Source organism: Strongylocentrotus purpuratus, unplaced genomic scaffold (assembly GCF_000002235.5).
Source record: "Strongylocentrotus purpuratus isolate Spur 01 unplaced genomic scaffold, Spur_5.0 spur5_contig_845, whole genome shotgun sequence".
Classification (NCBI taxonomy): domain Eukaryota; kingdom Metazoa; phylum Echinodermata; class Echinoidea; order Camarodonta; family Strongylocentrotidae; genus Strongylocentrotus; species Strongylocentrotus purpuratus.
The window spans coordinates 1377425-1389407 of NW_022145552.1; the positions used below are offsets into that span (position 1 = coordinate 1377425).

Below are 11983 nucleotides of genomic sequence, written 5' to 3' on the forward strand. Positions count from 1 at the left end.
AGCTTCTGGAAAGGAATTTTCTACTAGTTTTACTGTTTAATAGTGGCCACTAATTGGCCCATTAGTGACTTTAAAAAGAATATGCCCTTCCGGGCTATTTGGGAATGTGTCAGTTTGCAACAGAAATGGCGCGCATTTTGTTGAACATTTATAAATCACTTGTATGGAATTGAAAACAAGTCATTGTTTTAATATTATTTGTGGGCACAAGCGCCCCCTCCAAGCCCCCCCCCCCCCCCCCCACCAGTACGCCAGTGATGAAACAGCAACAACTGCGAGAAATACAACATTGGAGACTGAACGAAGGCTATGCGTATTTGGGAATTCCCAGTGACCTTTCGACGTAGGGGAATCCCACATTAGGTCATCGATATGACTCTCGCGCAGAGCGGGCACACACACGAAGCCATCCCTCGATTGTGTATGTGCATGGTTTAAGGTGTGTGCATGCAACTGGTAAATAGGTTTTCTTACTTGTCTTTATATACGAGGCGGAGAATGGGAGGCCATAGTCGTCAATAGATTCATTCGACTGAGCGTGCAAAAGTAACGGGTGAGTAGACACACCAAAACGTTATATTCTTACGTTGTTATTTGTGTGACGTGACGTTATAATAATAATAATAATAATATCGAATATTTATACATATAATATTTTGCGTATTTACCTCTAGATATGAGACAGCTGCGTAAAAGTTGTGTCCTCTTATCGTATGATCATCATCATGTTTCGCAGTAAAATAGATAAATAATAATATATATTATTTCAGAAGACTTTTGTTTTCCTGCTGGTTGTTATGGTATGTACGCTCCTCGAATAACCTTGAAGGATTCAGTACATAACGCTAATAAGCATATGGGTATTACGTTCTCAGTGATTAAAAATGTACATGGTTGACTGGTTAACACAAATACTATTGCATGTTCTTTCAAAGTCGGATCACAGTCAGTTTGCAGAGTGTGCGATGGGCTTTATGCTACCTAAAATGCTAATATAGAACCAAGCAATTTAGATTTTGTTCTTCTTAATATCTGTTGTGTAGGTCTAACGAAGAAAGTCCCGTTCGGTGGTTCTCACCATACACTTCAAGCTAGCGTGGATGAGCGCAAACTAAATTCATCGAGGGAAGCATCTCCCATAGGACAGCAAAGACCAGGCACATCTAACATGGCGGCAGCGGCACACACCCATAGTTCACCATCGCCTCGTCGTATCTCAATCTCAGTCTGTTCTTCCGCAAACGAGTACAACGTCGAAGGGTTCATGTCCAAGCTTACCGAGTTGCGAGCCGCACAGCCTCATATGATCGCCGATGTCCGTTTCCGGAGCCTACCGTACAACGACATTGATTCATTCAAGTTTCCGTCAAACGACCCCGTTGATGTGATGGTCCTCTGCCATTCGATCCAAAATCGAGGGTTTTCAATCACCAATGTTCTGAACGCTCTCTACGAAAAACACCTGAAATATTGCCGTGATGTAGTTGGTAAGTTAATACTTTTAAATTATGACGTTGTAATTTTGTTATCAGTTCTAGCTCTATCAATTTAGACAGATTTCATGATTGTTCTTTCCCATGTTTATGCATGTTTCATCAAAATTCCTTATCTTGTCTGTTAACTTTTCTTTTTACAATTTAAATCTCATTCGATACGCAGTCATGATATGGATAATTCAAACTTTAACATGAGTGCTATTGGGGCCATGCTAATAATAAAGACGAACTTCCCTCAGGACTGGTTTACCTATAGTTCTAGGATTCTTTCTCGTAAATAATGTTCATTTGCATTCACTCATGAAAGTTGATACTGTAACCTTTAACGTTCATTTAATTTGTCCAAACTCTAATCAGCTTATCTTCGTTTAAGATTTGCTGGAGACATCAAATTTAATCATTAGGAAACCGAAATTGGCTGAATAGAAATCAATGGCCAGAGATTAAAGTTATCAGTGAAACGGTCATGGATCATAATCAATATCTACCTCTTTGTTCCTTCACAATTTTAGGAAAGAAGAAGCTGGCCGTAATTGTTCACGATTTAAGCGACTGCAAAACTAAAACCCTTGATGCCAGGATGGAATCGCTCAGGAGGTCACAACCTTTGACATTTGAACTTGTCGACACCGTGATCATATGCGGAAGCCTGGTGGTCCCTGGCAAAATAGAAATGAGAGATGAAGATATGACACGACTTACACTCTTCTTCGAAGAAGCGCGACTTGAACCCAAAGAGAAAAATTTTGAACATGAATTATTCAAAAGGTTCTTAGGAAACATTTTCAAGGAATTCCAATAAGAAACCACCAAGGAATTGAAGGTAGAAGGTAGAAAAAGCTTATGTTTTAGATAAGTAAGCGGAAAACGAAGTCGGGTTACCTCATTTAAAGTAGGTTTAGGACTAAATGTTTTTATGTAGGTAAATAAGTTGGTCCAGTGGTCTGGTCTCTGGTCTGCCTACAAAAGGTACCGGATTCGAAACCTAGTTTCTTCCAGCAGTTCCAGATGGTGACAGGCCGTCAAAGGTCATTACGCGGACGCGAAATTTGATAATATACGGCATCTGATATATTATATAATACATGTTATTACCGCACCCCCTCATACATAATCATTTATACCCACTCATCACTCACAAAATTACGTGATTTCTTGTCTTAGGCTCTGTTTAGTTGACACTGTATATATGTCAAAGGTCTCGGGTCATTGAACATACGTCAAAAGTAATTGCATATCCTTACATCTAAGGTAATGGATTCCCAACGAGGATGCAGAAATTGATAATAGCTCGCGTCTGATACACTTAATAACTGCAAATTTTCCTTATACTTTTGATATGTTGAATTTACATTGTACATAATTATGAACAGTTTAATCATGCAGATATACAGTAAATAAAGAATGATCTATTTTAGTTTTTGTTAATTTTTAAAACAATGTTTAAGACTTTCATTTGCTTCGCCTGTAATGTAGACTAAATAACGCAATTCACGTACCCAGGCGCATACGCCGCGGGGGGGGGGGGGGGGGGGGTCGAACACCCCGTCAAATTTTTGAATGTGTGTGATTTTTGATGGAACCCCCCCCCCTCTCTAAATTTTATTTTTTAATTTTAAAAAAAAAGTGACCTTGCCCCCCCCCCCCCCCCCCCCCCCCGATGTCGTTGCGATGGACTCGATTTGATGATATTTTCCTGAAAACATAACGCTTGTGACTGTCACATTGCTGAAAGTAAATGTTTTTATTTAAAAAAATATATATTTTTATATTTCTGTATTATTTCAATGTTGATCATGTATTAGGAGCTACTTTGCATGAAATGCTTTTCTTGGCTATTCATTTCATTAGAGTATGGAAACGTAACAATTGGAACTGTATCGTGGGCATTAAGCATACAACCTCCGATGATGCAGTATTTTCACGACATACTTAAATCAACTTTATAGTAATAGTGACACTGTATTTCGCCCATTTGGACCTTAACTTATTTTGTCAGCTCAATGTGCTAAAATATTCATTCAATGCTTTGCCTTGAAATAACCGATTTCTTGTAAGTGTTTATGTACACTTTATGATTAATAAATGTATCGATTCTCCATATCCTGGTGCTAAACAAATTGTGAAACATACTTTCTCTCTTGATGGAATACATTTTGGGAAACAGGATTTTAGCACTAACCTGTATGATTATACTGATGACACTACAGGGAAAAAGTGCTGTTGTGCCTTTTAATATCTGCATTATATATCTTGAATTTGACAGAGTTATAAGTAGATATTAAATGTATGCATATACAGTGGTATATCCCTGTGATTAATAGAAATGTGTAACTTTAAAACGGCATTGTATATTTCATTCAGTTCAGAAATCGTAGATAGTATGTAAATTCACCCTTTCGGTTGAACTTATCTTAATTCTTTCTTTTGTAGTGGTTCCTTTGTAGATTTCCATGGTAATTACTCAGTCTGCTCACACGTACATCGTACTGTATATATATTAAAAAAATATATAACAGTTTACCATTGTTGTTGGGAATATCATTATGTCAACAAGTGGCCCATCAATAATTGTACAGGTTCCCGGTTATTGTTTCGAATGTCCAAAATTACACGTAGATCTCATTATTATTGTTGTACGATGAATATACATGTATATCACAAGTGCTTTATCAAAAGAGTGGTGCTAAAAATAAAGAGAGGGAAAACAATTATAGCTATACTCAACTGCTTTAAAGTCTCATGATATTTTCGTAATAGGCATACAGTGCGATATCAATACAATAAAGAATACATATATTCTGGATTTTTTTTTCTTTTGGTTTTGTTGCTATGTTATTGTTTTATAGAATGTTAAGTTGCCCTTATTTTTCTTATAGGACATATATATACTTGAAGTCGGTTGGATCCAAGCCCTGCCATGGTGGCTTGTCCGTGGAAAATCAGTTCCGGATGTACTCCTGATTTTTAGGTCCTGATGATCAGGTCCTGTACCCCAGAATGACGACTCTGTCCTCTGGCTGGGTGGTAAGAGGATATTTTTTTTTTTTTTTTTTTTTTGGCGGGGGGGGGGGGGGGGGGGGGGGGGGGGGGGGGGTCTCGAAAATTGAAAAATTGACATTTTGCTCCGTTGAGGGGGGGGGGGGTAAGGTCAACTTTTTTAGGTCAGCCATTGGTATAAATTTTTTTTAATTTTTTAATTTTTTTATAATAAAAAAGGGGGGGGGGTTCCTCCAAAATACACACATAAAAAATACCAAAGGAGGGGGTTCAACCCACACCCCCCCCCCCTGCGTACGCGTCTGGCGACGTCACAGGCTTTTATAAAATATCATCTTCTAACACTTTTTCTTGTCGGCCGAAACTGGAACCTATCTGACATATCAGTGGCTGTTGAAGTTATGAGGTGATATAGTGTAAAAACTGATTGTTGACATTCACCGAAGATGTGAAGGTTCAGGCTTGCAATATTAATACGATACCCCACTCATACCGACGAGGCCGATGCAGGGCCGACCAACACACCGCATGCTAAATTACATTATCATAATCGATTGATTGATTGGTTGGTTGCTTTTATTCATATTTCATGCAAAAAATTAAAGCATAATATATTTTACAACACATTTACATTTAGAAAAGTAAATGTAGAAATAAATTATACTGAATCATACTAAATAATAACATGAAAGAACGTTCTGTAAATCATTAGACAAAAAAAAATGATCGAAAGTGAACCTATACTCAATAGCTATATGCTTGTTGCGTGTAGCTTCACTGAACTAAACTACTGACTTTATATACAGGAAAAACAAAAATAGAAAACACATACGCTAGACTGACTGAGACATAAAGATAAATGAAACAAAATACAACATGTTACATCTAAAAGTGGAAGAGAGAGAGAAAAAAATAGGTGAGGGAGAGAGAGAGAGAAAAGGGGATAGATAAGTAGATAGATAGGTTGCTTGACCATGAGCAGTTAGTGCGACATAGTCTAATGCCCCCCGGATCCACGACTTTGAAATTGATTACTAATTTAATACTTTGAAATGATAGAATAGACCTTTTACTAATTTTATGCATGCATTTGAAAAAAATAATCTTGACAACCCCACATCTTTCCAGAGACTTGTCAAACCTAGCATCAGATAGTGTAAAAAAAAACATGCATTTCATCTAAAGCCATATTATTATGTTTAGCAGGCGAATTAGATGCAAAAGTCAAGTGATTAGTTTATATATTTTTGAAAAACATTAGTAAACGGATTATAAGCAGACTTTTCAGTCTATATAGCTCATTGGCATGGGATGTAGGCTTGTTAGTTTCACTTGTATTATTCTAAAGACAATTTGAAGGTATGAAAAATAATTTATACCCATAGTTTAATAGGTGGACAAGTTTTTTAATTTTGTTATTATAAACAATGCTAACAGTCACAGGCTGAGTGGAAAATAGTTATACCCACAGTTGTATAGGTGTACAATTTTTATTTTCTTATTAGAAACAATGCATACAGTCACAGGCTGGGAGGGCGACTAATTTTTGGAATGTTCTGGGTGACCGCGGGAATTCCCCGTTTCTTTAGGATAACCGTTTTCTGTATGTAGGCCCTACATTCATGTACAGTGTTACGTGTGTATATAGACTATCTTAGTTTCCGTTATGTACACGCATTCATCAAATTCGAGGTATGTATATGATTTTATACTAATACGATAATTTTAGAAGTGCGTGCATGAAGCCGTATAATGATAATAAGAAATGAAATAATGGGTAATGAAATTGCCTCAATCTTTGGGTAATTAATTACCCAAATAATTATAGTCATTTTTCTGATCGACTCTGCCTGCATTTGGCAGTGTTTAGTAGTAGACCCTGCTATCATTTTTTTCATAACTTAGCAAATAACCCGTGTTGGGGGGGGGGGGGGGTTGTAGCTTGGTAGCTAAGGCGTACAATAACGCTTACAGTGTAAAATCAATTGACGTCTGGAATATGTTATCACACATGTAATCAGTGCTGTGAAATGTATGTAGAGAAAATACAAATCGTTTGTATAGCTCTTCCTCTGTATTCGTATTATGTACACATATGTGTATGTAATAGCTGGATTACACTTTACCAGTTTGCATGAGCTTTGAACCTACCAAATATTTTCCTATACTGCAAAACCAATACAGAGAACGCGGTCTAGTCATCCCGTAAGAGGTCGAAAATTATCAAAAATAAAGATATTAATATACTCATAAAAAAGATTGTCAGATAAAAAGTAGAATTGATATTGGTGTCAGTCAAGAAATAAAGGAGCTACGGTCATGCACTTCTTTGCAAGAAGCCACAAATATCATTGGTTTATGATTATTATTACACTATCTTAGTACTAAATGGTAGTCTAAGCTATTCGCTGAAAAACATATGTATTTAGTTAATGCTCGGTCCAATCCAATTAAGATCTGTTTGCTTTTCTTTTTCCCCCATGTCGTAAGTAGACAATCGAGTGGTACTTGAAATCGGAGATTGCAACCAAGGAAGACCAATGATGTCCTAGCGACATCGCCAAATACCCAATCAACCAATGTAGAAGAGTGTGTGGAGAACGGTGAGGTTCAGTTGATCAACCGATTACTTGTTATGTCTGTTTTAATATCGCAATGATTATCCTAAATGTTCACTAAGACTAGGTATATCCATTATATGTTTCTACAAGGTTGTTGAAAGTAGTCACTCCGACAACGAATCCGTTAAAATCGAGTGGCATGTCAATGGGTTGTATTCTACATATGCCCCTTCCCCATCACCTGGAAAATGATTGTTTTGAAGTCCTTACAATTACAATACGCAAGGAAAATACAGATGTTCATAGATTTCGTAATGTATTAATACGTTCAAAATACCACGTACCATGGCCTCTTAGATTAAATTTCACAAAAAACAATAACATTTACCATTTATTTCTTCTTCGGATCAAACTGCTTAGAGATTCCTGGACAGACCGGACCACAAGGTATCACCCCTTTGTCTCTGACGGTGCAATTGGAGAAACGGTGGCGTGGAGCAACCGAGACCAACAGGGATTAGACTTCAAAACCAGAGGACAGAGTCGTCATTCTTGAGTACAAGACCTGATCATCAGGACCTGAATATCAGGAATACATCCGGACCTGATTTTCCACGGACAATCCACCATGGCAGGGCTTGGATCCAACCGACATCAAGTCTCGGTTACTCTTTGTACATCATCTTACGAGTATAACATCCAAGGTCTTCTGGATCACCTGAGGGATCTCCAGCGACAACTTCCCCATCTCATCAAGAATGTTACCTACCATCAACTCCCTTACAACAACATCGACAATTATAAATTTGCCAAGGGAATCCATGTGGATGTGATGATTCTCTGCCACTCCATCGCAAACAGAAGATTTGCTCTCACCGACGTGGCTGATGCTTGCTACAATAAGTTCCTCCCGAATTGCAAAAAGCTTCTAGGTAATTCATCTTTTACACTGTAGAAATTTTGAGTTTACACCTAACAATAGCAATCATAGTCTCTTTAACGATGCTTTTCATGTAAAATATTTCAACTGAGTAACTTATCATGTGATTTGTCTTTTTCACAAATACTCCTTGAGCATTTGATTTTAAGTTGATTTGGCGCCACACAAAACTTATATATTATTATTCGTAGTATCATCATCATTATTTTGTTTTCCATTTCAGTGGAGTAAACAAAGAATTGCAACTAAAAGGTTGATCAAAACCTTTTAGATTTTAGGCAGCAACAGAAATGTTTCCGACGCTTTGTTAGATCAACTAGGACTTTTGATGCCATGAATTCATGTCTTTGTATACAGTCAAATACATTTATTATCATTCTATGAACATAATTCCCAGGAAAAGAGAAGATTGCGGTAATAGCTCACGACTTCGACAATTTGAATGACCAGGACTTACAGGACCGCATTGCTAATTTTCGGCTCCAGCAACCAAAAACCTTTGACAGCGCAGGTCTAGTTCTGATATGTGGGAAGCTGGTCGAAGGGAAAGAATTTCCTGAACCCTCCAAGGCACAACTCCTCGCTTTCTTGACAAGAGCCTCCGAACAGCCTGAGGAAATGAAGACTGGTGGTGTTTCCAGTTTTCTAAGTATGTTTTGCAAAACAAAAGAATATATGTTCAGTTTAAATTGGAAGAATTTCATTATGACAATGACATTAACTTCCGATAATATTTTGGCGGTATGGAAGAAGTCGGTTGATATAAGAGTCTTAACTTTGATCGTTTAGACTTTAGAGACTGATAAACTACAATATAATGCAATATGTGAGTGTGTGTGTGTGTGTGTGTGAACTTTAATTAAGATATCGCATACGCCCTAAATTGTGTAAGCAAGAAAATATCAATAAACAATGAATGTTAAAACCACTTGCAGAAGAGGCTGATGTTCCCTAGATCATGACATTTGTTTCTTAAGTTTATAATTATCGAACAAACAAAATTTGAATTACATTTTTAGTACAATTTGTATTTGTTTTCTTTCAGAGAAATTCGAATCATGCAGTTCTGGACAAGCCATCGCAATAACATCACCACATAATCCTGCACAATATCCTGGACCACAAACTGGACAATATGCTGGACATCAACCTGGACAACAAAGCCATTCACAACCTCCTTTACGACTTCCTACACAGCATCTTGCACAACACCATCAACAACTTCCTGCGCAGCAGAGTCCATCCTTGCCGATCTATGTGTCCGTATGTACTTCTTCATACGAGCAAAACATCGAGGGCTTGATTTTCTGGCTTAGGAAGCTGAAAACAGATCATCCACGCTTGATCGCCGACATCCGTCTTCGGAGCCTACCGTACAACGATATCGATTCGTTCAAGTTTCCTTCAAGCGACCCGGTCGATGTGATGGTGCTTTGCCATTCGGTTCGCAATCGAGGATTCTCAATCACAGACGTCGTGAATTCTATCTACGATAAATATCTGAAGCATTGTTCCAAAGAGATAGGTGAGTAAACTCGTAACAGACATATGCTAGGTTTACAATTGTCATAGTTTATTCTAAAGTGAATGACAGTCTGAGCTGAGGGTACTGGGCATGCTGGATGTTCGATTTCACTTAGAGCAAAGATTGATAAGCACCATCACAAATAGTGTACTCATATTTTGTACAAAGTAATTTGTGTGCATAAAATTAATGTTGCTCATTATTTCAAGACAGAAAGAAAAGAAGAAAAAAAAGGTATATATAGCTATAGCCAAGCAAAATGCAGGAGAAAAAAGAAAAGCTTTTTACATTTGACTTTACATTCAATTTCTTGCGATGATAAATTACTGAAAATATATGAGTAATAATAATAATAATAATAACCTAGACTTCTATAGCGCATTTCATCTTCGAAGAAAATAACAATGCGCTTTACAATATATTAATACAACAAAATTACACATATTAATTACTAATTCATGAACTAAATAAATATCAAAATAAGGAAAACATTAATAATAATCAGTCATTATAAACATCAATTACAGAGAGATGAAGGCAAATTATATAAAAGTACAGTAATGTAATAACATTTTGATGAATACAATAATATAGTTTAAATGACATTAGAAAGGATTTTTAAACAGGTAGGTTTTCAGTTGAGATTGAAAGAAAGTTAAGTCTGTGATGGTTCGGAAGGTAGTGGGGAGAGAGTTCCAGAGATGCGAAGCTGCAGATGAGAATCTTCTGGATCCGTATGACTTGGTCCTGTCTTTCGTGGGTTCAATGAGGTATTGAGATGCAGAGCGGAGGGATCGAGTGGGTATGTAAGGTAATATAAACTAAAGTTATTACATATTAATCGAAAGATATTGGTTTCCTATAGACCCTCCTACGTTCCAAAGAAAGACGAAAATGATTTTTTTTTGTAGGAAAACAGGAAATTCAAATTCTATGCCAATTTGGCCATGTGTCCATCCATTTCTGAAATTCCAGGAAAGAAGAAGTTGGCGGTGATTGTTCATGACATTAGTGAATGGAATCCAGGAGTCGTTCGTGGCAGGATGGACACCTTCCAGAAAACACAACCCTCGACATTCAGGCTTGTAGACACTGTGATCATCGGCGGTAGCCTGGAAAAGCCAGACAAGTTCGAGATTTCAGAGGTAGACATGTCAAGACTCTTCTACTTCTTCGAATCGGCAAGCTTGGTTCCACGAAAGAAGATGTCAATTTTTGGAAAGGTGTTTTAATGAACATGAAATTTCCTCATTTCCGTGGACACCACAAACAGTGCAGCATGCAATGTAAGAATTCTCGAATTATTATCACAAAGATGAAAGTCCTTAGGTATCACCGCTTTCATAGAATTCACATTTTCTAAACTCCGTCATGTAAAGAGTACCGCGTGTACTGTAAGAAGCCCCAAATCGCTGAAGATAAAAGCGGTTTCACCTTTCATTTTACTTCTACATCAATCTGTTCATAATGAGAAAAAAAGTCGAATACTAAATGACACACAGCTTCATCTCAATGCATGTATAACCCGTATGCATACAATATGTAAAGTGTTCATCTTCTTCTGTTGTGTGTGTGGGTGTGAGTGTGGAATATTTACGTGCGCGGGTAGTGTGTGTGTTTGTGTGGGGATGTATGATTAAACTTTGTTCACAGACGTGAAAGAGGATGTTGAGTTTCTGAAGAAGAAAAGAAAGATGAAAAAATTACTTGTAAGCTTTCTCATTCTGTTATTGTCAGTTTGTATAAATATCTTAGTAGAAATAGGATCGCTTGTCAAATGCCCTCATATTCAAAATATTTCAGAAATAGCTGAAATGTGTGGACCAAACTTGAACGTCATATGTATGTGACCATTGTGTGTAGATCCACGTCTCCCTTTTCTGTGTGCAATGTATGTCGTTTGAGTTATTTTCTTGCCAGTTTGATTTTTTTTTTAACTTCACAGTATGCATCTGTTCTTTAAGTTTGTAGGCTACGAAGTCAACCTTACCCAATCATTGTCAATAGTTTCAGGTAGTTTTTGTTTATAACAGTGTTATTAAATGACCAAGGTGTTTCACGAATACTAAGATCAACTTTAAATTGTACTTAAATATTGCATGCCATTCATGCCACTGTTTGCTCTCACCATTATGATATTTGTGTTTTATTTTTCCTTCAATTATAATGAATTATTAAAATATGTAAATTCTGTAGATGTTTTAACCATGATTTGTATGTTCCTTGAGAGACCAATGCCAGTAAAAGGTGAAAGCAAACAGTGGCATGAATGGCCTGCCATAGTTAAGTCCAACTTGAAGTTGATCTTAGTCTTTGTGAAACACCCCTGACCTCAACTTTGATCTTTAACACCACGATCCAAAAGGCACGGCCTGGATTCGAACCCTGGTCATTTTGTAGGCGTGGCCAGTGAGTTGACCACTAGACCGACCCACATATCCTTAGTACAAAAGAAGAGCAC

At 37.2% G+C, this 11983-nt stretch overlaps 2 protein-coding genes across 2 annotated transcripts; both read left to right on the forward strand.

Moving 5' to 3' along the window:
* The first annotated feature begins 397 nt into the window (after positions 1 to 397).
* LOC115918821 lies at positions 398 to 2727 on the forward strand. The gene is made up of 3 exons (XM_030991638.1): positions 398 to 553; positions 1044 to 1487; positions 2009 to 2727. The coding sequence occupies exons 2-3, from the start codon at positions 1169 to 1171 to the stop codon at positions 2296 to 2298; spliced, it is 609 nt and encodes a 202-aa protein (XP_030847498.1). The 5' UTR covers positions 398 to 553; positions 1044 to 1168; the 3' UTR covers positions 2299 to 2727.
* A 4257-nt stretch (positions 2728 to 6984) lies between these two features.
* LOC100889044 lies at positions 6985 to 11629 on the forward strand. The gene is made up of 5 exons (XM_030991266.1): positions 6985 to 7099; positions 7478 to 7989; positions 8395 to 8646; positions 9043 to 9522; positions 10498 to 11629. The coding sequence occupies exons 2-5, from the start codon at positions 7686 to 7688 to the stop codon at positions 10752 to 10754; spliced, it is 1293 nt and encodes a 430-aa protein (XP_030847126.1). The 5' UTR covers positions 6985 to 7099; positions 7478 to 7685; the 3' UTR covers positions 10755 to 11629.
* Positions 11630 to 11983: the final 354 nt, after the last annotated feature.

Excerpts from the sequence above, each read along its gene's own strand:
- LOC115918821 (XM_030991638.1), top strand. The coding sequence starts at position 1,169 with ATGGCGGCAGCGGCACACACCCATAGTTCACCATCGCCTCGTCGTATC. Across the intron at positions 1,488-2,008 it reads ATATTGCCGTGATGTAGTTG|GAAAGAAGAAGCTGGCCGTA; the intron begins GTAAGTTAATAC and ends TCACAATTTTAG.
- LOC100889044 (XM_030991266.1), top strand. The coding sequence starts at position 7,686 with ATGGCAGGGCTTGGATCCAACCGACATCAAGTCTCGGTTACTCTTTGT. Across the intron at positions 8,647-9,042 it reads TGGTGTTTCCAGTTTTCTAA|AGAAATTCGAATCATGCAGT; the intron begins GTATGTTTTGCA and ends GTTTTCTTTCAG. Across the intron at positions 9,523-10,497 it reads GCATTGTTCCAAAGAGATAG|GAAAGAAGAAGTTGGCGGTG; the intron begins GTGAGTAAACTC and ends CTGAAATTCCAG.